At 45.3% G+C, this 26,793-nt stretch overlaps 2 protein-coding genes across 3 annotated transcripts in view; both read right to left on the bottom strand.

Moving 5' to 3' along the window:
- gpr158a (G protein-coupled receptor 158a) overlaps window positions 1-14,752 on the bottom strand; it is a 61,754-nt gene extending 47,002 nt beyond the window's left edge. For both annotated transcript variants that reach the window (XM_074693167.1, XM_074693166.1), the window contains exons 1-2: window positions 13,395-14,752; window positions 728-833 (exon numbers count right to left, since the gene is read on the bottom strand). In XM_074693167.1, the coding sequence (XP_074549268.1) occupies window positions 728-833; window positions 13,395-14,269 (981 nt within the window). In that variant the 5' untranslated portion in view covers window positions 14,270-14,752. The remainder of the gene's footprint in view (window positions 1-727; window positions 834-13,394) is intronic.
- Window positions 14,753-19,445: 4,693 nt separating this feature from the next.
- LOC141807816 (patched domain-containing protein 3-like) lies at window positions 19,446-26,590 on the bottom strand. Its single transcript, XM_074694034.1, has 4 exons — window positions 25,868-26,590; window positions 25,489-25,610; window positions 21,101-21,246; window positions 19,446-21,016 (listed from the first exon to the last, which is right to left on the bottom strand). Exons 1-4 carry the CDS (start codon window positions 26,588-26,590, stop codon window positions 19,446-19,448), a joined length of 2,562 nt encoding a protein of 853 aa, XP_074550135.1.
- Between the last annotated feature and the right edge of the window lie 203 nt (window positions 26,591-26,793).

Raw genomic sequence — 26,793 nt, forward strand, 5'->3', positions numbered from 1 at the left:
CGTTTATAGATCATCATCCTGACCACAGGATACCTGTGACTGTTTACATCAGGGTAGTGGAGCTGAGACACAGCATGTGACCAACACTCTGGGCCAACAGTGATTGGCTGATTGGTTAAGTTAAAAAAAGTGACCAAGCGCCCACAAAGAGAAAGATTTTTTCCCCCTCTGAGAGCAGGAAGTCTGAAAAGACAAACATCAGCTCAGGACGTGAAGAGTTCAGAGTTAAACTTCAGCTGTCTGCAGAGAAGTTAGCTTCCGTATATTTAGACGGTGTTGAGAATAAAAAGGACAATATCCTGTTTAATTAATCCTTCTGTTAATATTTGACATCCTCTGTAAAAATAGCCGAGCACAGAGAGTTTTATCATCCTGTCCAAGAGCTCTGCCCACATCTTCCCGGCCTTCAGACGAGCTATTTCTCACCAGCGTGAATATAGCCCAGCTATTTCCTGCGCTGCCAACTCTGAACCAGCTCCCAGCCTCACGCCCATCACTCTCACCCAGTCAGACACACGCTCTGACCCTGGAAACCAGCCCAACCACTGAGTCCCTGCTCTGAATAGACCAGAGTAACTTTAACGAATCACAGCGTTATGTAAAGAAGAGCCAGGCCCAGCTCTTCCTCTGAGCGCCTGCTGAAGATGTGACTGAGCGCGTGTTGGTTACAGATCACTTTCCCAGAGCCGATCAATCTCCTGTCTAATCCCCCGTTCTGCACACTCACCTCCATCGTGGTCAGGTTGCATCGATGGCTTCCAGCAAACCAGCCGTCAGCAGAGCACTGGTCGATATCAACATCCTGTAGATTAATGTCAACGCGCACCACGCCCCTGCAAGACAGGAGAGGAGGACACCATTAACAGGAGGTCTGTGAGGGAGGTGAAGGGAGGAGGCTGCACGTTTACAGGTCAGATCATCACATGGACAGAGCTGCTCAAAGACTGTAAGATAATGACGACATGGAAAAACAAATCATATTTAAACTTTAAACCCAAGAGACCAAAACAGACGCTGAAAAGAAAGAGAAAAACCTGTGGAGGAAGAAAGTTAAGAGGAGGTGAAACTCCTCACCAGCTGCTGACAAAGTGAGAGCACATGTCTGGGTTTCTTCCTGCTCTGCCTCCCTGCACCTTTTAGCTCCGCCCCCTCCCTGAGTGCTCTCAGGTGTGCAGCAGAGCTCTCACCACTCATGAAAGTTTCTTTGCAGAGGCTCAAACAACACAGAAGCTTCCAGAAACCAGCTCAGAGGACGGACTGTGACCGGGCCGCGCAGGTCGTCGTGGAGAGGAGGACGCTGTTTCTGATTGGACGGCTCGATTCTTCATTCAGTGAGTGTAAACAGAGTCAAAACAAACAGATCTTCAGTAAAGCTCACATTCAGACGCGTCTCTGACTCAGGATCCTCTGAGCGCCGTCTCTGGGGCTCATGTGGAGGACTCCCTCCTGACTGAGCTGGAAATAGAGCTCACCTGGAGGCCAGGTGTTGTTGGGTAATCTATATCTGTGTGAGAAAACACGCTGTGAATATAAACCCAGTGATGAAGCAGAGCTGCGTCTGGACTTAATGTTTCCCTCATGTCACCTGATCCTGGGTCAGTTAAAACCCACAGAACGACCTCATCCTGCTGATGTAAACCCTGGTTTCCTCTCCCAGGTATGAGAGCAGAAGCTGTGCGCTGATATTATCTGTGACACTGAGGCGTGTAAACATCTTGTCCCGTCTGCTGCTCGGTTTTGAGGACACGGAGAGTGTGGTTTCTATAGTAACGCCTGGGTGAAACCATCTCTGGTGGTGACTTAGCGAAACAACAAACACTCGGCAGAGCGCGGCGGAGGATGCTGTCGCTGTTTATCACTTCAGGGATGAGAGAGTTTGAGTTTTCTGTGATTAAAGGAGAGCTAGGCTGAAACCACCACCACCACTGAGCTGCATCCACCCGTATGAAGGTGGAGGGTCTGACACGCTGGATCAGGTGGAGCTGATCACAGGAATCAGATCCAGATCCACCACAGCGACTGCAGACCGTCAGGTGTTTCATGGTCCTGGTAAACGTCGTGGTTTGACGATTGTTGTGCATTCAGACACTCACACGGCGCTGCAGTGGTTAGCCCTGTTTCATGACATCACAAAGGTTTCTGGTTCAAATCCCCAGCTGCGTAGGAGCCTTCCTGTGAGGAGCTGCATGTTCTCCATGAGGGTGCGTGGGTTCTTCCTGGATTCTTCCTCCCACCGTTTAAAAAAACAAATAAAATCTGGAGCAAAACCAGGCTCATGAGCTGTGGACCAGACTTTCTGACAGAGTAAAAAAGGCACATGCAGCGTGCTTTTTGCACCTCAGGAGGGCAGTTTAGCGCATTTTGGCCCCAAAGAGAGCACTTTACAGTTTCTTTGACTCAGAAACGGGAACCTCGCTCACGTTTTGGCTTCAAAACGGGCACTAAAGAGCATATTTGGCTCCATAGAGGGCACTTTGGATAGTTTTTCAACAATTGGACCATGAGGGGGAGTGGTCTCACCCCCTGCCTTCCCTCTGCACTAACCACTGAGCTGAACCGCTCAGTGGAAAGATGGTTTTAGAAAGAGCTACACGTCTGCACAGAAACTGCACATTGCTGAACATAAAGGAAGTCTTTACAGGTCCCATATTTTACAAAAATCCCTTTATTAAGTCTTTTAGTGAAATGTGTGGGTCTTTGTCTTTCCTCCCAGCCCACAAAATGTGATATTTAATGACCAAACCTGTTCTTAGTAGAGCTTGTGAATGTAAAATCCTGACCTAAAACGAGATGAGAAATCTCTCCAGCAGCAGGGAGGACAATGCCAAAGTTGAAGAGCCATCACTGCTCTGTTTTTGGCTGTAAACAGCCTCATAGCTCCATGCTCAAGCTTCCCATCTCAGAAGAAGACAGACTAAGTGTCTAGAGTTCATTTATCAGGAAATGTTCCAGCTACACTCAGTAAAACTGAGCATGTGTGTGCTAGTCACTTCACGGCCGACTGCTTTTCCAACTTTGGACAGTCCAACAGAGGGCTAGCCAATAGACTGGTCCTGAATCCAGGCGCATTACCAACCATCCTCCAACAAACCTGGGACCCTGGAAATGTGAGTATTTTAAATGCTGTGTGCTGTGGAGCAGATGGAAGAGCTTTTCCTCAGTGTCCCCCCTGTCTCTGTGTTAGCTTCAGGATGCTAACTTTAGCTGCAGTTAGCCTGTTGTTTTAGCCTGTAATGTTACGGTAAACGAGCTTCTCTGTTTTCTAAACATTGTGCACTCGGAGCTCGTGGCGCCGCTCTCAGTGACGTGGAAGAGCGGGGCGGTATCAGCGGTGGCTCATTTACATATGAAGGCCACGCCCACTAAATCAGAGCGTTCTGAACAGAGGGGCTATGAGAGCCTGGAAACAATGCTGCTGTGCTTGATTTATTGGCTTTTTGGACCAAAACATGTTACTACCCTCTGAAAAACCCACAGAAACAACCTTTATGGTTTCTGGCTCTTTAGCAGACAGCCTCTAGTGGACACTGGAGGAACTGTAGGTTTTAACACTTCTGCATCAGCTTCTTATTTTCAGTTTTTCTTCGTTCAGCTCCAAAAATGTCGACGCAGGTTTGGACGTCAGAGGAAGCCCAAACCCTGACTGATCCATTTCTCTTTGTGTTTTAAAGATTTTTTTATAAAAACTTTTTCTAGATGATTCTTTGTTTCCGATCGACTTGGTGCAGCAGCGTTTCTTCATCCTGAGGTAAAGCTCAGCTCCTGTTGTGGTTTAAATCTGTGCAGAGAGAACAATACCTGCCACCACCAGGAGGCCGTTACTCTCTCTGTGCATTTAGCTTCCTCACACACACACACACACACACACTCACACACACACTAATAGTGCTGGTGTGGCATGTTCTCCAGGTGCAGGAGCTGGTTTACTCTCTGCGTGTCCCTGTGGACCCTGGGTGAGTGCAGCGCTCTCTTTCCTCCTCTCCCGTTATTAATAACTGCTGCTCCTGCTGCCTCGGGGCAGACTGACCTCGCTGTTTTCCTCTGCTCTGACGCTTGTTTTGCTGAGAAATTACCTCCGTTTCATTTCTCCGTTATGTAATAAAGGTAGAACACAGTCCACTCAAACGCAGCACAAGAAAAGGAGCCATCAGGAGAAGTCTGAGAGGACGCTGAAGCGCTCACATGGGTTTCCTGAAAGAAAGGCCCGGTTTTATCCCTCCTCAGTGATCTCCAGCTCCCAGCTCTCCAGGCGGCGTTTAGCGTCCGAGCAGGAGCGGACTCATGGAGGTTAAAATAGCTCATGAAAGAAAGGAGGTTTGGAAAGTGTGCAGCACAAAGACAGGGTCGTCATTTCAGAGCGGCCATCACGGGGCATAAAGACGGAGGAGCCTCAGGAAACAGAGCGTGCTCTGTTCATCCCCCTCTCTGAGTGGGTCTAAAGGCCGGACCAGCAAAGACAGGAGCGCCCCCCCAGCACGGTCTCTGGGCTTTCAAACAAAGTGGTCAGACGAGGCTAATGTTAGCTTCAGCGTTAGCTCTGGGTACAACCGCCTGAAGGCTGCTGAGGGACATTTACTAAAGAGCCCTTCAAAATAAAAGCCTCCATGAAGCTTTGTTGTCGTAGATGAGACTTTAAGTATATCTACGTAAACGCTGAAGGTCGGCTCATAACGGTTCAGCTGGTAGACGAGGCTAACCAGCTCATTTAGCTGCTCCACAAAGGACAGGATGCTGAGTTCAGTCATGGGACAGGAAGGACATGAACAGACATTTTCAATATCCCTCTGATTATTCTGTCAAACTTTTAAATTACTAGGTTAAAGCTGTTTATCCTGACACTGATGAGCTGCTGTTTCAGTGTAACTGGACCCTGATGTACAAAAACAAGATGTTAGCGGTGCAAACTCACACTTTTAATGCTTCATACATGAGATATTAGTTAAATGAGCAGAAATTAGCTGGACTGAGAGCTCTGTCCTAAAAACAAACTCTGGTTTTTCAGTTTACAGGCACTAACTGCTTTAGCTTTGTTAGCAGTCTGTGTTAGCAGGCTGTATTAGCAGCCTATGTTAGCAGCCTATGTTAGCAGCCTGTGTTAGCAGCCTTTATTAGCAGCCTGTGTTAGCAGCCTGTGTTAGTAGCCTGTGTTAGCAGCCTCTGTTAGCAGCCTCTGTTAGCAGCCTGTTATGGTGTTAGCAGCCTGTGTTGGCAGCCTTTGTTAGCATCCTGTGTTAGCAGCCTTAATTAGCAGGCTGTGTTAGCAGCTTGTGTTAGCAGCCTGTGTTAGTAGCCTGTGTAAGCACCTGTGTTAGCAGCCTGTGTTAGCAGCCTGTGTTAGCACCTGTATTATTGCCTGTGTTAGCAGCCCGTGTTAGCAGCCTGTGTTAGCAGCCTGTGTTAGCAGCCTGTGTTAGCACCTGTATTATTGCATGTATAAGTAGCCTGTGTTAGCAGCCTGTGTTCGCAGCCTGTGTTCGCAGCCTGTGTTAGCAGCCTGTGTTAGCAGCCTGTGGTAGTAGCCTGTGTTAGCTGTCTTTATTAGCAGCCTATGTTAGCAGCCTGTGTTAGCAGCCTGTGTTAGCAGTCTGTGTTAACAGCCTGTGTTAGCAGCCTGAGTTAGCAGCCTTTATTAGCAGCCTATGTTAGCAGCCTGTGTTAGCAGCCTGTGTTAGCAGTCTGTGTTAACAGCCTGTGTTAGCAGCCTGAGTTAGCAGCCTTTATTAGCAGCCTGGGTTAGCAGCCTGTGTTAGCAGCCTGTGTTAGCAGCCTGTGTTAGCAGCCTGTGTTAGCAGCCTGTGTTAGCAGCCTGTGTACAGAGCGCTGCTGGGAGCATTAAAGATTCATGTTGTGATTATTTTTTCAGCAGGCCTGAGCGTCGTACAACCACAGTCACTAATCTGTTTACAGGTCTGAAGTGTTTGTGAATCAGAACAAGAGTTTTAAAAGGAGCAGTGGGAATTTAGTGTCTGAGCATTTGATTCTGACGCTCACTCAGAGTGTGTTTGTGCAGCGCACTGACCAGAAGAGACCAGGAAAACACCTGCACAGGTAGCTCTGAAAGGATCTCATGCACAGTTTTTGTAGCTGGGAGCCTCTTGTAAAAAATATCTCTTAGTGAAGAAAAGCCTGACAAACTCTGCAGCTCTGCAGGAAATGAGCAGAGGAGCTAAACAGAGATAAGAGAAGATGCTGCGTGTGTGTGGATGATGGTACAGAAAGCAGTGACGCTGCAACACAAACATAACTTAGTGAGTCTAACAGCTCAGACAGTAGATTGTCTTTTATCAGATTTTCCCTCAGATTTACATTGATCCTGTATTTACTGGTTTTATTTGAGTGAGAAATGACACAGATGTCAGTTAGCTTTAAGCTAGCTCTGGTTCAACACATCCAGTGGGGATGTTTAATGTAAATATTGCACACGATCCCATCATAGCTAAATCATTTTTGTAAATGAGTGAGAAATCCCTCAACATATAAATAAGAATTGGTAAAATCTGCATTTGAAAACAGCTAATCTGCAGTTTTTTTATCTGTAAAATGAATTCTTTGTCCGTCTTCATGTTGAACGAGTAAAGTGCAGCTCTGTGTTTTTCATACCCGGTGTCTCTGCACAGGAACGAACCTGCTGGTTCTCCTGAAGCGTGAGCAATAAGCCCTGAATCCAGCTCCAATAACAATGTGGAGATAAAGCAGGAGCATACAAAGCAGAGGTGACCATGGAGCCTTTCAGGAGCTTAAGTATGATCCCTGAGCTTATCCATTTGTCCAGGAGACTTGCACGCCCAGATGAACTTGCATGCGCGCTGGTCCAGCTCTGACGTCTTGTGAGGAGCACGCCGCTGTCCTTTCAGAAGGGCACGGTTCACGCAGGATGTCAGGGAACAATCACAACGCAGGAAGCATGAAAAGCGCCCAAAGTAAATGTCTCCATGTGCTGCAAACGCATTAAGGACGAGGACATGATGATGTACAGGGAGAGGAGCTGCTGGGCCAGAGTCTTAGAGCAGCTGAGTTTAGATACAGGACGGTGAAACAGAGACACAGAGAGAGCTGATCTCACTGCTTTAACCAGAGGTGACACATCTGCACAGACAACTCTAAAGTTATTCAACGTTTGAATATTTAACTCCTTCAGTATGAGGAAAATAAAGAATAATGTGATGAGCCTCACATCAAACTGAGCGGCTGTGAAGATACATCAGTTGGTTCATGTTTGCTGACAAAATACACACGAACTTATGAATTTACACTGTAAAAATAAAAAATCACTATAAAATTATGAGGAAATTAAAACAATTGATTTCTGAGATGTTTAAATTCACACTGTAAAAAATATCACCGTAAAATAAAGGGGAATTACTAGCAGAAGAAATGTGCAATAACACTCTGTTATTTTACAGCACATGTTCTGTAATTTGTTTTTACAGTGTTAAACAATAATAACCCTACTGCCGGTATTTAACTGTTTTACAGCAAAGTGATTTTTGTTGTGATGGTGTTTTGTAACCGTGAGTGAAGAGGAAACACAGTGGATATGAGACCTAGCTGAACATTGATATGTTAGACTGAGGGGGCACAGACAGTCTGTGCTCCACATGGCACGAGCCAGCTGTCTGTGCTTCAATTACACTACTGCCACACTAATGGTAGTTTAATGCAAACCAAATAAAGAAACAGTTTAATTTTTTTCTCCATTTTAGAATTGGCCAACACACTGTAAAAATCATTGGGTATATGGTCCACGCCATGTGGAGCAAACACACACAACTTGTGCTATGAGGAGCACAGACAGCCATTAGGGGTGGGTGATATAGCCTCGAAATTATATCAGGATATATTAAGGAAATTTGGGATAAGGATATTTATGATGATATGTGGGACAAAACAGCAACTTATTATGAGTGGTTGCTGCTTCAGAATAACAGCATTTTTATTGAACACACAGTATGGAAGCCACTTTCCCAATCGTTTACTAATACAACTCTGGATTGAAGTGTAAATATAGTAAGGAGGTCAGATCCAAAGGAAGTCTGACGTTTTGGAGGAGGGAAAAGTTAATCTTGCAGGTTAAAAATTCATAATTCTATATGACAAAACACTTCTTTCTATAAGGACACCAACAGAAAGGAGAAAGCATGGACTGAAGCTGCTGAAGTTATGGGAGGGCCAGATGAGCTCCTCACTCACGGTTACTAAACACCATCACAACAAAAATGACTTTGCTGTAAAATAACAGTGAAATACTGACAGCAGGGTTTCCAGTATTATACTGATATTTTACAATTAACATTTTTCAGTGCTGTGTATAAAGATACAGGATTTTACTGATGATATTCTCCATAAATTCACAGATCTTTCTGAGCATTTGATTGGCTGAAACACCTCTGATTAAACAGATAAATCCCAGCCGAGCGTCTGAGGCCCTCTCTGTAATTCAGCACTGCCTGCCTCTGACACCAGATTACTGAAGGATAAACCAACAGTAACAGCATTACAGATTCATAATCCTGTGAGAGACGGCAGAATTACATCACTGAACCAGTGTAACAGGCACTGATATCATCCCCGTCATTAGCAGCATTATTAGCACGTTAGCGTCTCTGTACAGCGAGCCAGAGAGGCTGTTAGTGAGATTTTCCTCACACTGACATTTAGTGGCTGAAGGCGTCGTATTGACAGGCCGCCTGGCTGAGCAGGGGTGTCCCACTGACGTCAGCAGAGAGGGAAGAGGCACCCGAGGGATCTGAGACCCCTGCCTGCTCGGAGGAGATCAACGTGACTCATTTCAGGTCCGGTAATAATTAAAGAAGGGTTTCTTTAGTTTCTGAATCTGTTTATTTTTAGTCAGCTCAGTAAATCCCCGTTTTCTCTCCCTGGTGTTTCACAAAAACCCTCATTTCAGCCTGAATCAGCTGCTGTCTCTTTAAGGCTCCACAAACCCTCTTCTCTCTGATTGGCTGTGTGTGATGACCTCATCGTCAGTCGTCTGGTGGAGATTTTTGAAATGATAGGTGAAGCAGTTAAAGGTTTAGTGTGAAGATCCAGCGCTGTGACTTATCCCTATGTTTAAACCATGAGAGCTGAATCCTCTCCTCTCTGGATGGATTCCTCCTCCTCCTCCTCCTCCTCCTCCTCCTCCTCCTCCTCCTCCTCCTTCGTCTCCGTTTATCCTCACATTTTATGACACTAAGCCTCTGATTTTGGGGCTTTCCTTCCCTCCAGCTCCTGGATGGTGTCCATGTCAGCAGATGCTTTTGGCTCCTCGTGGAGCAGGAGGCCTCCCCCTCTGCTCGACAGCTGGCCGTCCCTCTGCACACGGCCCGTCCACGCTTTCTGCTGCTCTACAGCGAAACGCGGCGCCGAGCCGAGCATAAATGAAGACAGCTCTGCTCCTTAACGAGCACCTGCTCTACCTTTGGAGGAAAACACCCCCCACACACACGTATACGCCTTTAAAGAGCTGCTCCGTCCTGATGAAGATGATCTGAGGAGCAGCGATGGCGACTCCAGGTGACTCCATGACGGCCCCGAACAGGGCGAGGGTGAAGCATTAGAGCTGGGTGGAGATAGCCTGTTGTTCTACATCTTTCATTATTAATTCATCGTCGTATTGATTGTGTGTTCAGCTGGAGGGAAACGGAGCAGAGCTGCTGTCTGAGGAGGTTATATTATCCCCGCTCTCCAGTTTCTCATCAGGCCGGAGCTGAGGCCGAGGATGAGGGGGGGGTCAGGAGGGGAGGAAGAAGCTGGGAGAGAGGGGATGAAGTATCTGCCTGTTAGCTTAGCCTAGCATAGGCCCTGATTTGATAGTTTGGCTCTATTCAAGTCTGAACAAACACACCTGGACAACCAGAGGAGGTGATAGCAGCAGGTTCTGTATCAGCGTATGTCTCGACCTGCTATACTGACGTCCTGAAGCTAAGCTAGCTCCTTTAACCCACCTTGACTGAAAGTGAAGCAAAGTTTACTTCACATACATCTGAAAATGTCTCTGTCCTTTCCAGACGATGCTACCATCACTGCTCTCATACTTCCATGTGTCCTTTACGTTGGTGTTGCTGTTCACCAGTACATCCACCAGGGGGCAGGCTTGAGTCAGCGTCTATGGTTGTGTCCGAAATTACTCACTCATTCCCTCCTCACTTCTCACTATATAGTGAATCAGATGTTAAGGACTATATATTCCACTCAATCAGCTAAATTAAAACAACATTTCTGACACTACTCGCTCACCAGCCGCTGACAGTGACGTACTTACTCTGGCGTCGCTCATGGACGGCTAGGGATTTACAGTTATAACTTTTCTCAAACACTGCAAACGGTATTATTATTGATAGCTAATATTATACTTAGCGTATTTTCCACAACAGTCAGATAAAATGGAAACAATTATAACACATTATTTTTTTAAACAAATAAACCATATATTTCTGCGTGGAACTTATGCTGTATTTGAGAATTACAAGGTCCAGTGAATGCATCACCCACGATGAACGGTTTAGCGGCTAACGTTCATGTTGATTGTTTTTCTGCTCCAAGTTGGGAGACAGGCTGGTCCCAAAGTTAAACAGAGAGCTCAGTATTACCCTCTGACAGTTTTTAATGTTGTTTCATGTTATCAGCAATCAGTAATCATGTTATCAGTAATCATGTTATCAGTTATCAGTAATCATGTTATCAGGAATCACTAATCATGTCATCAGTAATCATGTTATCAGTAATCATCTTATCAGTAATCATGTTATCAGTAATTACTAATCATTTTGTCAGTTATCATGTTGTCAGTAATCACTAATAATGTTATCAGTAATCATGTAATCAGTAATAAATAATCATGTTATCAGTAATCACTAATCATGTTATCAGTAATCACTAACCTTGTTATCAGTAATCATGTTATCTTTAATCATGTTATCATGTTATCAGTAATCTTTTTTATCAGTAATCACTAAGCATGTTATAAGTAATCACTAATCAGTAATCACTGATCATGTTATCAGTAATCACTAATCAGTAATCACTAATCATGTTATCAGTAATCATTAATCGTGTTATCAGTAATCACTGATCATGTTATTACCATTCATGTAATCAGTAATCATGTTATCAGTAATCATGTTAACAGTAATCAGTTATCATGTTATCAGTAATCACTGACCATGTTATTAGTTATCATGTTATCAGTAATCACTGATCATGTTATCACCATTCATGTTGTCAGTAATCATGTTGTCAGTAATCACTAACCATGTTATCTGTAATCACCATTCATGTTGTCAGTAATCATGTTGTCAGTAATCACTAACCATGTTATCTGTAATCACTGATCATGTTATCAGTTATCATGTTATCACCATTCATGTTGTCAGTAATCATGTTGTCAGTAATCACTAATCATGTTATCGGCCATTCCTCTGTTTGAACCTCAACACATGATGGTAAATACTGTTTGTATAGTGAGCATCGCTAATACACTACTTTTCAAAATGCATTGTGGGATACATTGAGTGCTCTATATAGTGAATAGGGAGTGATTTTGGACACAGCCTATGACAACAACAAACTCAGAAACAAACATGGCGGCTGTGGAGGAGGTGTTGATGAGGGACCTCTTGCATAAAATAGACCAAAAATGGAGGCAGCGTTAAATACATCGCCATTGTTGGTTCTTCATGTTTTCACTGGAGCATCGTACAGAGTAGTAACTGTGTTATTTTGGCTCCTTTCTGTTGTCGTCCCACCCAGAGCACCATCTGATCGGTGACACGCAGAGACATGTTTGGAAAACTTAACTTCCTGTAGGAAACTTTAGGGAGACATTTATTTTTTAAGTTTTCGTTGAACTTTCTCAGACAGCTGCCGATCCTGGGAGCTGGTTAATAACAAAGAGCTTAAAGGCTAAAACTAAGTTAAGGGTTGGAGTTTGTAAGATCCCAAATTTGACACCAACATTTTCACTTTGAATTAATATCCGTCTCCTTTACTTCTGATAATCAGTCTCAGTATCGGCCCTGAAACCATAAAGCTATCTTTCACTCTGTTGGGAAATGTTTGAAGATGTGTTTGCTGCACTTTGCTCAAACTGTGAGTAATAAAAGTTGCAGTCACACAGCGTGAACACAGACTGAAGTGGAGGTGATGAATCCAGTCACATGAGCTCATTCCTCTGGTTTTCACAGTGACGTTAAAGAGCTCTGAGTGTTTCTGATGCTCACTTTAATCTTGGCAGGAGAATGAGTGAGCATAATTCACCATCCATCACTCCATCAGTCATCCTCCAGAGCCGAGAAACAAAACCAGCGCCCACACATGTCACCGCTCCTCTCCAGCAGGACGCAGGGAGACGCAGGGAGACGCAGACGGCTGCTCCTCCAGTGGAGGACGCTGATCATGGAGGAGGAGTAACCTGGAGTTGAGCTGTGCTGGGTCTGAGCGCTCAGCTGCTCTAACGAGGATCACTTCAGTGAATGGAGGCAGCAGGTAGCTCCGAGTGCTTTACAGTATAATCACTGCAGGATGGGCTCATTTACAGTCCACGGCTGGCTGAGAGTGTATCAATTAAAGATTCATCCCAGGCCCAGCACACACACTCACACACACACACACACACACACACACACACACACACACACACTGATCTGGATTAAATATTCATCAGGAAGATGTCGCTCAGGATCGTATGGAGCCTTTACACTCCACTCTTCCGGAGCAGACCAGGACCAGGATCACATTACAGGCTGCAGCAGGGGTGGCTTTAGGACATGGATCGTACAAAACACCAACATGAGACCCAGCATCTCCTCCTCCTCCTCCTCCTCCTCCTGCTCCTGCTCCTGATGCTGCTGTGGTTTCTTGAAGGAAAACAGGATTGTCTGCCTCTCATCAGGAGGATTCTGACTCATCGCAGATTTAGCAGCCGCCCCCTCTTTAAGAGAGGCAAAGTAAAGGGCACACGGCGTTTCCTGAGTAGTAAAGCATGCAGCGGAGTGAGCAGGAGGAGTGAATCAGGGCCTGCAGCCAGAGGTTTCCACCGCTGCTACACCAAGACACGTTCAGGGTTATTTTTAGCATCCCCCGCCGCCGACGCCACCGTGTCAGACTGGAGGAGGAGAAAACCCCCCTGTGTCAGAGGAGGGGGAGCTGAGGCGGGTTTGGGTACGTGGATCCACATCCAGTCAGCTTCCTGCCCCCTCAGAGTCTCAGACCTGGAGCTCAGGTGTGTGAGGGCTGCTGGGAGTGTGTGAGGTGCTGAGCGTGTTGTTCAGCAGCTCGTCTATTTATAGCATCATCACAGCTCACACTCAGCCATCTGTGTGTGTGTGTGTGTGTGTGTGTGTGTGTGTGTGTGTGTGTGTGTGTGTGTGTGTGTGTGTATGTGTGTGTGTGTCTACCTGAACTCAGGAGCCAGGTTGGGCTTCAGGCCGTAGAAAGCAGCAGACAGGGTCAGGAGCCAGCGTGGGACAAAGTTCCCGTTCTCACACTCCAGGTAGGGCGCAGACCACCTGACGTGGTCCCGGTCTGGGATGAAGCTCTCGCCCCTCTTCAGGGAACTATCGACGGGTCTCAGATCCTGGCTCAGGACCTTCTTCTGGAAGCTGGGCTTCTTCCGGTCCTTCACCTCGTGGTACCACTCGGTGTCTGCTGAGCGGTTGTGCAGGTGGTGGTGGGCCACGCCGGACAGGTCTTGGAGGACTATCTCCCCCCCGGCCCTGGTGGCCTGGAGGAGCACGGTGGGCCTGGACACGGCTGAGTCCGCGCTGAAAGTGACCACGGCCCTGTGGATCTTGTGGTCCCCTTCCAGGACGCTCCTCACCAGGGCGTGATACCACTCCATGTCCCTGCGCAGGCTGTGCTCCCTGGACCTGGACCTGTTGGCCTGCAGGATCATGCTGAGGAAGTTGGAGGCGTGCAGCACCGCGTCCAGCGCGCCGCTCAGGGACTGCTGCGGTGACCTTCCCCGCTGAGAGGTGAGCTCGTACCTCCGTGAGCAGTTGGCGTGCTTCAGAGTGGTGGAGTCCCCGGTGTGGAGGAAGGCAGACACCACCCTGGGGAGGTGCTCCTCCGTCTTCTGCGGCAGCTCCTCCGTGTCCCCGGGTGGACGGAGCGACGCGCGGAGGTGCGCCAGCTGCCGACCGAGCGTCTGAGCGCCGAGCGTCTCCTCCGCGGCTCGCATCGCTCCCCCATGCAGCGACCATTCCCCGTACTGATGGTTTGATCCGATCACAAATCCCACTTGCAGCAGCAGCGACAGCCGGAACACAGCCATGTCCCCGCAGAGCGCGTCCACAGATGTTGGGGGATTGCTGCGCGGAATTACCGTGTCGTTGGGCGGGCGAGCTGAGGAAAAAATCCGCTCCTACAGCATCGCTTCGCCACTTGTAGGATAGTCTGTGAGCTCCACGCCTCTGCTCCGTGGATCCAAAGGCGGAGGAGGGAGGAAGCGTCAGGAGCAGCCTCTCTAAATCCTCCTCCTCCTCCTTCTTCTTCTTCCTCTTCTTTACAGATTCCTCTTACAGCTTGTTGATGCGCTTGCAGCTGTTTCCTCCCTCCCTCTCTGGCTCTGCTGTGCGGCGGACGCGCTCCTCCTGCGTGTGCGCTACAGCCTGAATCAAGCCGAGGAGGGAGGAAAGGAGGGAGGGAGGGAGTGAAGGAGGGAAGGAGGGAGGGGGCAGCTTGTTCTTATATTTATCTATCTTTCAGGAGGCTCCAGTCAGGGAGCCTCTCGCTGGGATGACAAACGCACTCCGCCCTCTTCCGACCACAGCGCGCACTGAGCAGCAGGCCTACAGGAGCCGGGAGGAGATGCACCAGGAGCCGCGCGCTCTCCTCCTCCATCATCTCTCAGGGCTCCGGAGCCACGCCATTGGCTGCTCGAGCTGTCAATCAAAGAGGAGCTGTCCGGTGCTGAACGCTGTAAACAAGCTGGGACTGATGGAGCCAATTAGAGGCTGATTTATCAAAATTAACGTCTAATTCAGATCAATGGGCAGAGATTTCTACCTCCGAGGCTGCAGGAGCTGTGTGTGTGTGTGTGTGTGTGTGTGTGTGTGTGTGTGTGTGTGTGTGTGTGTGTGTGTGTGTAGACGTGTTGGGCATGTTGGGTGTTTACAAACCAATATGGATTTAAGATACACAAAGGTAGCCCCGTCTATTGACAGACTATTGACTTCCGGTTTAGGCGTCTAACTGGTAAATTGATAAATTCATGATCTCTAATTTAAATTGACTCAATGACTAAAAACCAGACTCAGAATTAAATTTATTACCAAGTAGTTTTTACAGTACAAGGGGTTTGTCTTGGTCTGTTGGTGCAAACAATCAAAATTAAATTAATAAAATAAAATAAAATAAAATAAAATAAAATAAAATATAAAAATAATAATTAATCAATTAAATTAATATATAAATAAAATATATAAAATAAATTATTAAAAGAGCATAAATAAAGTAATATTGAAAATAAATAAAAAATCAACACTATTTTTATGCAAAAGTGAAAAAATAATTTTAATACAGAACAATGAGGAGACAAGATAAACGCATGTGCAGAATAACTGTTAAAGTGAGAGTTGTGCATAATTTAATCAATAAGTAAGGTTAATGTGGTAATTCTAGGATTGTTTTTTATTATTTTTATTGTAAAAGTCAGTTTATAATAAATTCTGATATTATTAATAAAAGAAAAGAGAAATGAAGCAGTTTGACTTTTTTTTTACTCCTTTTAAAAATATGAAAACATTATATTTCATAATTTAACTTATTTTTTCATTGTTTTTTGTAAAGTTTGTAAAATTGTTAAGTTGTCTCTGCTCTGACTTTTTGTTGTCAGCAGGTTGAATCATCTTAACAAACTTAATAAATAGACACAGATGACCTGTTTAACCTGGCAGACTCTACAGATGAGAATGAGGAAAAGTGAAAATATTTATAAATATAATAAATACACTTAGTACAGACTCATAGCTTCATGTCAGTTCATTTTTAATCTGAGATAATAAACAACAAAACTTGGGAATAAAATCAAAGAATAAAAACTAAAAAAGCCTGAAGTGGAGCTGACTTTAGGGATTATTAATCTCACGTTTCCAGATTGTCAGTTTACTTTAATGTTAGATACCTGTTGACCTGTTTGCCTGTTAGCTACCTGCTAACCTTTCTTAACAGTTACCTCTTTTTGATTTCAGAAGTGAAACAACATTAACTGAAAATTCAAACTTTTCCTGTCTCTTTGTGACCAAAATCATCACTTTGACTCACGTCATCGTTCATTTAGCTTAGTAACCGTCTTTATCCCTCAAAGCTCAGTGTTTGTCTATTCAGATGCTGATCAGACTGAAAACCACAGCTGCTGAAAGAGCGGATGAGGCCTCAGAGTTTGGAGACTTGTTCAGACCAAAGGAAAAGTTCAGTTTGGAGTCACTCTCTCCTCTGTCTCAGACCTGTGCTGGGTCCAGGTCTCAGAGCAAACATCCTGGAGCCGTGTTTCCTGCTCCTCCAGCCCGGACACGCTTTTAACCAAAACATTCATCCACAGCTGAGGTTCATCTTTATCAGAGTAACTGCACCAAGAGCTGATCTTTCTGTGCCCCATCCCCAGCCTGTCTGTCTTCCTGTCTGTCTCTCTGTCTGTCTCTCTGTCTGTCTCTCTGTCTGTCTGTCTGTCTCTCTGTCTGTCTCTCTGTCTCTCTGTCTGTCTGTCTCCCTGTCTGTCTGTCTGTCTCTCTGTCTGTCTCTCGGTCTCTCTGTCTCTCTGTCTGTCTGTCTCCCTGTCTGTCTCTCTGTCTGTCTCTCTGTCTGTCTGTCTGTCTGTCTCTCTGTCTGTCTGTCTGTCTCTCTGTCTGTCTCTCTGTCTGTCTCTCTGTCTGTCTCTCTGTCTGTCTCCCTGTCTGTCTCCCTGTCTGTCTCTCTGTTTGTCTCCCTGTCTGTCTCCCTGTCTGTCTCTCTGTCTGTCTTACTGTCTGTCTCCCTGTCTGTCTCTCTGTCTGTCTCCCTGTCTGTCTCTCTGTCTGTCTCCCTGTCTGTCTCCCTGTCTGTCTCTCTGTCTGTCTCCCTGTCTGTCTCCCTGTCTGTCTCTCTGTCTGTCTCCCTGTCTGTCTCCCTGTCTGTCTGTCTGTCTGTCTGTCTGTCTGTCTGTCTGTCTGTCTCTCTGTCTCTCTGTCTGTCTCTCTGTCTGTCTCTCTCTCTGTCTCTCTGTCTGTCTCTCTGTCTGTCTCTCTGTCTGTCTCTTCCTGTCTGTCTCCCTGTCTGTCTCTCGGTCTCTCTGTCTCTCTGCAGGCTGCAGGGCCTTGTCACGTCATGCTGTGTTGATCTGGAGGCGTGTGGTCCTGAAAGTGGGGCGATGAAGACAGGCGTGACGGAGTGTGACTGAGCCGAGAGACGACCTGCGTGCTGAATGGGCCGCCGGGGATGCTGGGAGTCAGATCCTGAAGACCTCACAGACTTTCTGACCCACGAACAGTATCTGGATTCAGCAGCTGCCAGCTCTGTACAGGATAAACCAGGAACCTCCATCGTTTACCAAAGTGTCTTCAGCTCAGCAGGAGAGGAGGTGAGAGTTCTGATTTTATAGCTTTAAATCCACCGAACATAAGAGGTGTTGACTCCACAAACCCCTCCTGAAACTCTGAAGAAATCATTATTTTATGCTCAGCCTTAAACCATCCTGTAGATCATGAACATATAGATAAATTAGCCACACCTACTGGTCAAAAGCAGAACTACAATGTACTCAGAGACAGGCAGGTGTCACTGAGCTACTGGCAGGTGGACTGGGGGCTGTCCTAAAACTGTTGGCCAACAGGGGGCGTGACTAATGGACGTAAAATGAATAAATAAGTAAGTAAGTAAGCTTTATTTTTATAGTGCTTTTCACAGACAAATGTCACAAAGTGCCTCACAGTAATAAAAAATGTGTAAGAATGTATAAAACTGTATAAAACATAAAAAGTGGGTAAAAGATAAAACTGTAGAAGCAGTATAGTTACAAGAACAGGTATCACGTATCAGTATCAGGTAATCAATAAACCAAAAAGTGAAACGTCTAGAATGCCTGCTGAAATAAATGTGTTTTAAGTTCAAAAAGATAGGGCATAAAATAATTATTATTTTTGTCACCCAGCTCCACTCAGATTCTCCCAGAATCCCTCAGTCTCTACTGCACAGACTCTGGCTGCCAATGGCTGCGCCTGTGACTGGGGAATTTTGGCTTCAAACCCTGTAATGGTAAATGGCAGAGTCAAAAAAAAAGAGATTTCAAAACTGCAAAAGTTTATTTTTAGAAATAGCAAAAAATGCAATAAAATTCCAAAAGATTGGAAATTTCATTTTAATTTTTTTTTTTTATAAATAATTTTTATCAATTTTTTTGAATGTGAATTTTTTTTTGAGATTTCAAAAAATGTGCAAAAGTTTAAAAAACATAAATATATGTTTTTTAAAAAAGCTAAAATGACGAGACATCAAAAATTTGTAAAAGTAAAAAAAAAAAAGAAATATCAAAAAGTGCAAAAATTTAAAGAACTTAAATTTTATTTTTGAAAATTTAAAATTTCATCAACTAATAAACATAAAAATTAGCAAAATTAAAAAAAACAAGTTAAATTTCATAAATTGCAAAAAATTTCAAAAGTTTTGAAAGAACACTTATTTGAAAATATAAAATATTCATTTTAAAACACTTTAAAATTGTATTTACCATGTGTGTATGTTGAAATGTTTATCATTTGTTTTTATTTGTCGATAGAAAAAGATTTCTCAGTGATGATTGGTTTATTGTTGTTGAGCACTTCCTGTTTTTGACAGTAGGGGGAGCTTTTTGCATACAACTTCCTTTCATAATATAAGATGTAATCCAGCAGCAACATGACTCCGCCTCTTTAAATCAGCTGACAGACCAGTCACAGCGACACCATGTGACTCTTTCTGAGGAACTCTGCAGGACGTGTGGACCAAAGGTATCAAGGTCAGAATTAATCACTCTGTGTCAGTTATAAAATGTTTGCACTTTGCTCTTTGACTCATTTATCATGAGGTGACGCTTTAAACTGTCAACAAGCAGCGTTTGTTTTTCTACCATCGTGTCAGGTCAGGAGGACTGAAACTTTCTGTCTGTTTGGCGCCCCCTGTGGAGAAACACGGGATAACCTGATGCTGTCACAGCCTTAGTATGGTAATATTATATTATCTATAGTTCCTGCAGAGCAGCACAAAAACACTCAGACAACTTGATACAAAAACAGAAAACTTTATTAAAATGTGATGATACGATTAAAAACTCACACAGAGGAATTTCAACGTTTCTCTGATTAAAATTTACACAACATTTCAGAATCAGGATAAAAACAAAGATCAGAGCGAGGATAAAAAATAATGAATATCAAAAGTAATAAGTTAGAAAAGTAACTCGATAACTTAAAGGTTAATCAGCCAAACGCGAGCTGCGGTCAGAGCCGGCTGCTCTTAAAGATGTTTTCTTTCTTCTCCTCGTCTTTGTGCGGTTTCCTGAACAGCGTGAGGATGACGGGGATGAAGACCAGGCCGTGCAGCATCCCCAGACACATGACCAGGAAGAAGATCTTAAAGAAAGTCCTGAAGGTGTTGAACTCAGACGTGGCCAGCACGGAGACGCCCAGGATGGTGGAGAACACCCCCTGGAGGATGGGGTAGCCTAAGTTCGTGAGGGCGTCCACCGCGCGCTCGTCGGGCGTGGCTTTCTCGCTGGAGACGAAGGCGTAGGACACGTGGGCGGAGAAGTCCACGGTGAAGCCGATGCAGACGGTGAAGATGATCATGGAGATGGAGTCCAGGCTGACGTCCCACAGCCACATGAAGCCCGTGACGCCCGCCGTCACCGAGCCGATGGAGAAGGTGACCCACAGCGAGCAGAGCGGGTCGGGGATGAGGAGCAGGGACACGACCAGCATGACGGCGGTGATCACGCCCACGTTCTTGATGGTGCTGTACACCACCACGTCGTACTGGTCGTAGAAGATGAACTTCTGGTTGTAGACCAACAAAGACGCCGCTTCGCATTTCTCTGCCGTGTCAGTGAGACTGTGAAGCATCTCTATCTCCTCGCCGCCGTTAGAAATATTTACCGTCTGGATGAAGAAGCGAGACGCGTGGATGGCGTCTCCTGTGAGGTTCACGTCCTGCTTAAAAAACGGGTTCAAGTCGAAGAACGTGGAGAGATTTGTGAGGAAAACGTGTCTGTCCTCCAGGTTCAGCTGAGACTCCTCGCCGTACGACAGGTACGAGTTGAGCCAGGACGTTAAGATGTCGTCGTCCACGTGCTCCAACCCTCTGAAGGCGTCGACGCAGCCCTGGAGCTCACGCCGCTTCGCCTGATCCCAGTACGGGAACTCCTCGCTCACAACCACCATGACAGTGGGACCGTAGGCGGAGAAGTACTCCCTGTCCTTCCTGTTGAAGGTGGTGACGTGGGAGTCGTCCGCCGCCAGGTCGTAGAGCTCGATGCCCTGCTGGACGTGGAAGCAGCCGTAGACGCTGGCACACAGATAAACGGCGAAGAGGACGAGCACGGCGGCTTTGACCCCGGGTCGGACCAGCAGCGGCCCGTAGTGGTCCTTGAAGAAGTTACTGGCTGGTTGTTTCTTCTCCGCCCCCGTGTCGTGGTCGTAGCCGCCGCCCACGCAGCACAGGTTGTACGCCTTGGAGCGGTGGTCCAGTTTCTCTGAGGGGATCCGTCTGCAGGTCAGCCAGTGCCGGTTCTCGGACTCCCTCTTCCCGTTCAGAGCCAGGAAGGAGCCGAAGAAGGTGATGGTGTAGAAGTAGCAGAAGATGATGGAGGCGCTGGTGTACAGGCAGAAGGACTGCACCGCCGGGAAGTCTGAGGTCACGCCGATGGAGAACTTGAGCAGGTCGGTGAGGGCGGTGATGGTGATGGACATGACGGCTTCCTTGTAGGAGTGAGCCATGCGATGAGGGACCGAGTCTTTGACCTTGGTGTGCTGCCAGTCCGACACCAGGATGAACATGTTGTTGAGGCCGATCCCTGGAGGAAATGACCACAGGTGGCGTTCACGTTAGATCAGCGTTTGAAAATCCTCAGCATGGGAACAGAAAGATCTTTTCTTACCGAGGATCAGGAAAGGAGAGTTAGCCACCGTGATCACAAACGGCACCCCGATGTAGAGCAGCAGGCCGAAGGAGGAAATGATGGCCAGACCAGAGGAGAGCACGCCAAAGACCGCCACCCACACCTTGTTCCTCACGCTGTCCAGTCTGCAGAGGAGAGAGAGACAGGAGTCACCATTCACACTGTGCAGATAATGAGATAATAAGATAACCAGATACAAGCACGGGTGAAGATTTCACTGAAACAAAATCCTGCAACAGAAGCAGTGCACACATCAACGTGGCAACTTTTTGTGCCATGTCACAAAACTGACAAGTACAAAACAAAAAGTTTTGACCCTAAACAGTTTGTAAAGATGGATGGCGCCACCAGTTCTTGAAGTACAGACAAATATCTGGAGCTCCCCCTACTGACCATAAACCATAGAGCAACGGTCTTCAACCTGCCACTGCTCTACTTCACCTCCTACAACATCAACAGCCCTCCAACTTTCCATGCACCTGTGGCTAACCTCAAGTTTTACAGCCCTGGGAAGATAACTACATCTACAAAAAGACTAATCTGGAAGAAAATACTGATTTTAATTCTGTGAGGATGGATTCATTTAACCACCAAGTGGCGATTAATCTGTGAGACATGAATGACAAAAAACAATGAGTTAAGAGATATTATCAAAAAAAAATATCATGAAATTCAAGAAAACTTTTAAAAAGTTTTGACATTTTTGCAAATTTATTAATTATATTTATTATTAATTATTAATTATTTTTAGACATATGTTTTAAATTAAAAAATTATTATTTTTTTTTTTTTTTACTGAAAAGCTTTAAAATTTTAGAAATTTTAAAAGGTTAATAGTTTTTTGCAATTTTTTAAAATCCTTAAATATTTTTACTTGTAAAATTTAGCAAATTTTTAAAAATTTCAAATTTGTTTAATTTCTATTATTTTTTGAATTGAATTTTTGGGCCTGTGAGGTCAGAGTTCCGGAACCCTGACCCAGGGACTCTCTGTGATGTCACAGGGTAAAGAATCAGCTGGAGCTCCAGCAGCAGCTGACCTTTCAGTCAGTCACCTCACAGTCAGTCACCTCACAGTCAGTCACCTTACAGTCAGTCACCTTACAGTCAGTCACCTTACAGTCAGTCACCTTACAGTCAGTCACCTTACAGTCAGTCAGGAGGACACCTACCACAGCGGACAGTCCACCAGCACAGATTTGGATCATCACGTTAAAAACACATCCAGAAAACATGAACTCAGACAATGAGCAAAGCGCTGCCACAGCAGCCAGGAGTGAAGAGCTCTCTCCAGCCCTGGCTGAAGGCCACAATAACATCATCCAAAGGCTTCAGCAAGAGGTGGAGGCTGCTCAGCACAGTGAGCAGGTGAAGACCATTGTTCAGACGTTCATCATCGATTTCTCTGAACACATCAAGTCTTTGACAACCAGAGCTGAAAAAGCAGAGAGAGAAAAAGAGGACATGGTCAAGAACCAAAAGACTCTGATGGCCAGGATTGAAGACCTGGAGAAAGAGAACAGAGACCCTGAACAGAGGTCCACTCTCAACAAAGTGACAAAGTGTGAGGAGGACATGGGACACATGAAGACCAGAATGCTGAAACTCCAGACCAGTTTCACCAAATTGTCCCAGGAAATGACTCTGACCACCAAACTGCAAGAAGCTGCGGTGGAAATGCAGGAAAGGGTCCAAAAAGAAAGGTCTGTGCTGGTCACAATTGATGATCTGGAGGATGAAAACAAACAGCTCGCAGAGCGGTACCAGACTCTAATCACCAAGCTTGAAGGAGCTGTGGAGGAAATGGACAGAAAGGTGGAAAAAGAAAGGTCTCTGCTGCTCTTAATCGCTGATATAGAGGATGAGAACAAACAGCTTGAAGAGCGGTGCCAGACTCTGCTCCCCAAACTTGAAGAAGCTGTGGAGGAAATGGACAGAAAGATGGAAAAAGAAAGGTCTCTGCTGCTCTTAATTGATGATATAGAGGATGAGAACAAACAGCTTGAAGAGCGGTGCCAGACTCTGCTCCCCAAACTTGAGGAAGCTGTGGAGGAAATGGACAGAAAGATGGTAAAAGAGTCTCTGACGGTCAGAGCTGAAGGTCTGGAGAAAGAGAACAGAGACCTTACAGAGCGGTACCAGACTTTACTCACCAAAGCTCAAAAAGCTGCAGAGGAAATGAGGGAAAAGACCAAAAAAGAAAGGTTTCTGGTGGTCAAAATTGAAGGTCTGGAGAAAGAGAACCGAGACCTTGAATGGCGGTACCGGACTTTGCTCACCAAAGCTCAAAAAGCTGCGGTGGAAAGAGAAACCATGGAGAAAAACGGGAGGTCTGTGGCCGGCAGAATGGAGGAGCTGGAGGAGGAGATGGCTGACCTGAAACTTATCATCACTCAGAAGAAGAGAGGATTCTGGGAAAAGGTCTTTAAAAGAGAGTCAGAGGCGCAGAGGGCGATGAGGACACGGCTGAAGGCTAAAAAGAAAGAGCTGATGGAGCTGGAGCAGCAGCGTCCTGGAGTGTAGCAGGCTTTATTTGGCTGCTATACATGATACTATGTCATCATCATCATCATCATCACCTTAACTGGTTGGCTCTAAAATGCCCATTCACAGGATGAGGGGCACATCAAATAAATATGAATGAATAAATCAATCAAATCAAATTCCTCCTTTATCTGTTGGTGTTTGCCTCTTGGGGCTGTTCAGAAACAAAATAATGAACTGTCACTAATGTGGAAATATTTATTAAAAAAGAAAAATAATTTCTGTCTTGTCTTATGTTTTAAATGTGTCTGGTTTGAACAAAGCTGAATGTGTTAACATTTAGTTGAACTAAATCTACATCCCATCTATCAATAAAGCCTGCCACCGCTCTACTTCACCTCCTACAACATCAACATCCACCAACTTTCCATGCACCTGTGGCTAACCTCAAGTTTTACAGCCCTGGGAAGATAACTACATCTACAAAAAGACTAATCTGGAAGAAAATACTGATTTTCATTCTGTGTGGATGGATTCATTTACCTGACAATGTGCTGGATTAATATACATGACTGATATGTGGAGAGACATTAGCAAACAACAAAATAACAATGAGTAGAACAATATTATTAAATAAATCAAATTTAAGTATCATTTCAAAGATTTAGATAAATGTATATACACACACACACACACACACACACACACACACACACACACACACACACACATATATATATATATATATATATATATATATATATATATATATATATATATATATATATATATATATATTTTTTTTTTTTTTTTTTAAGGGGGGGGTTATTTCAAAAATTTCTACAATTTTGCACATCTTTACCTTTTTTTTATTATTTAGAAATATCTGATATTTTATTAAAGTTCAATTTTGGTAATTTTTGAGATTTCATTCTTTTTTTGCAATTTTTGGAAAATTCTATCAGTTTTTATGAAATTTTTTTCCATTTCCTAAAACTTAGATTTTTGAAATCTTTTATAATTTAAAATCTGATATTTAACAGATTATCACTCTGCTGATTCATTTCATTACCAAATGGTGATAAATATATACCACGACATCAATGACAAAAAAACAATGAGTTAAGGGATATTATCAAAATAAACTGTACAATTCAAGAAAAATTTTCAAAAGTTTTGAAATTTTTGCAATTTCTTAAAATTATTTTTGCAAATTTTCAAATCTTTGAATTTTTTTGTTTTTATCAAAAATTATTTTAACTTTTTATTTTTTTTTAATTGAAATTTTTGCAGATTTTGGAAATTTCCAAAGAATTTAATTATTTGCAATTTTTAAAAAAATTCTAAAATATTGTAACTTCTAAAATTTTGCAACTTTTTAAAAAGTTCAAATTTGTTTCATTTCTACTATTTTTTGAATTTTTAAAATTTTGTAGTAAAGCCTCATCAGCCTCATTGTGAGGATACTTTAAGTTCGTTTCTTCCAAAACCTCCAGCTCAAAAACTTGTTTTACGGCGTTAAAAATGAGACGTATGTAGAGTTTCAACAACTCAGATCAAAGAATTTCCACCACTCGAGTGTAACTGTGTCATAAAACTCATTTCCTGCTCAGTGTCTGTCTGATCCTGGAGTTTTCATCTTTTTATGAGGATGTTTCCCTCTCAGGTGTTTCTTTATTTAAGCAGCTGATTCAGACGTCGGTCAAAAACAACCACAAAGTTTGATTTTAAAGATAAAAAGATCATTTTCTGGATCTATCGTTTCTGTTGAGTTAACTTCCTGTAGCGTGCCGTGTCTTTCCTGTCTGTCTCTGTGATAAACGACCGCTCCGCGCTCGTCTCAGGAGAGCACTCAGCGTACGACAGGCACCGATCACTCCTTACCTCAGGCAGGAAATCACGGAGAAGGTGATGGCGCAGGCGTACGTGATGAGGAACAGAGGGACGCCGTCCGTGGTGTGGCTGTCGATCTCCTCCTGCTTGGATTTGGAGGTGTAGTAGGAAACCTAGGACAGAGAGAGGAGGTGACGTGAGCAGAGAGGTGCACGAGGAGGTGTCACGACAGGAGAGGAGCTGAGGGATGAGGAGCAGCTCCTGCAGCATCACCGAGGAGGAGAGGGTGGAGCCAGGCGGAGGCTCACCCGTTCAGAGAGGAGTTTATAATCGATTACCACACGTGAAACAGTGAAATGTCTGACAGGAAACATCAGTTCACGCTGAGGGTCAGGCCTCAGGGAGTGAGGAACCCGGCTCGGGGACGTACCGTGATGTGTTCGCTGCCCGTCCAGCCCTTGAAGAGCGCCTTGAAGCCTCTCAGCCAGGACTTGGCGACCTCAGCCGTGCTCTCCTCGTCGTCCAGGTAGTAGAGGAGCTTCACAGCCTGAGCGCTCACCACCGACCCGTTCCTGTCGGTCACCACTCCCCCCAGCACCGAGCCCAGAAACACTGCACCTGAGGGGGACGGGTGGAAGGGGAAACCAACCCCGCTTGGATCCTTGGAGTCCAGGATTTCCAGGATCCTGTTGGAGACACACTCTCTGTGGGCTCTCTGACACAGATCCCTGAAGCCCAGAGTCCGGTTGGGCCCGTCCAGCACCGTGATGTTCAGGATCTCAGCGTTCAGCTGGCTGACCTCCTCAAACGCTCCGTTGGCCAGGACGTTCACGTCGTCGGTGGCGACGGCGATGAGGGAAGCGAAGTTCCCCTGGTCGTACAGACGCTCCTCTGAGAACATGGAGCGGTCGTACGGGAAGTTCTCCTTCACGAAGGCTCGGCTCACCTTGGAGGGTCCCTTCCTGGGCGTGTACTGCCGCTCCAGGTCGTTGTCCTGTCTCCTCTGGAGGAACGTGAGGCCTCCGCCGAGCGCCGCGGTCAGAAGGAGCGGCAGGACGAAGAAACACACGGGGTGAGATCCAACCAAGGAGCCCAGCTTCTCGAAGAGGGCCGACAGAGGCCTGGAGAGGCAGTCTGAGCGTCTGCAGCCCATCCTCAGACCGTCAGGAAGCTCAGATCACACAGATTACTCAGATTAGGAGGAAGAGCCTTGATTTAAAGAGTGAGCACCTCCTCCTCCACGCCTCCTACAGCCCGTGGTTAATGATGAGGTCAGCAGCTTCGATCGGGAACACGGGAAGGGTTCGGTGTTCCTGGCACACGCGTGAGTCCAGAGGCTGTAAAGTGATAAAGACG

This window comes from Halichoeres trimaculatus, unplaced genomic scaffold (assembly GCF_033239565.1).
Source record: "Halichoeres trimaculatus isolate MK-OKI-2021-1 unplaced genomic scaffold, fHalTri1.1 fHalTri1_scaffold_18, whole genome shotgun sequence".
NCBI lineage: Eukaryota > Metazoa > Chordata > Actinopteri > Labriformes > Labridae > Halichoeres > Halichoeres trimaculatus.

Coding starts and splice junctions, on each gene's coding strand:
- LOC141807816 (XM_074694034.1), bottom strand. CDS start 26,590: ATGGGCTGCAGACGCTCAGACTGCCTCTCCAGGCCTCTGTCGGCCCTC. Junction 25,611..25,867: donor CGGGCAGCGAACACATCACG/GTACGTCCCCGA, acceptor TCTCTGTCCTAG/GTTTCCTACTACACCTCCAA. Junction 21,017..21,100: donor CTCTCCTTTCCTGATCCTCG/GTAAGAAAAGAT, acceptor CATTTCCTCCAG/GGATCGGCCTCAACAACATG.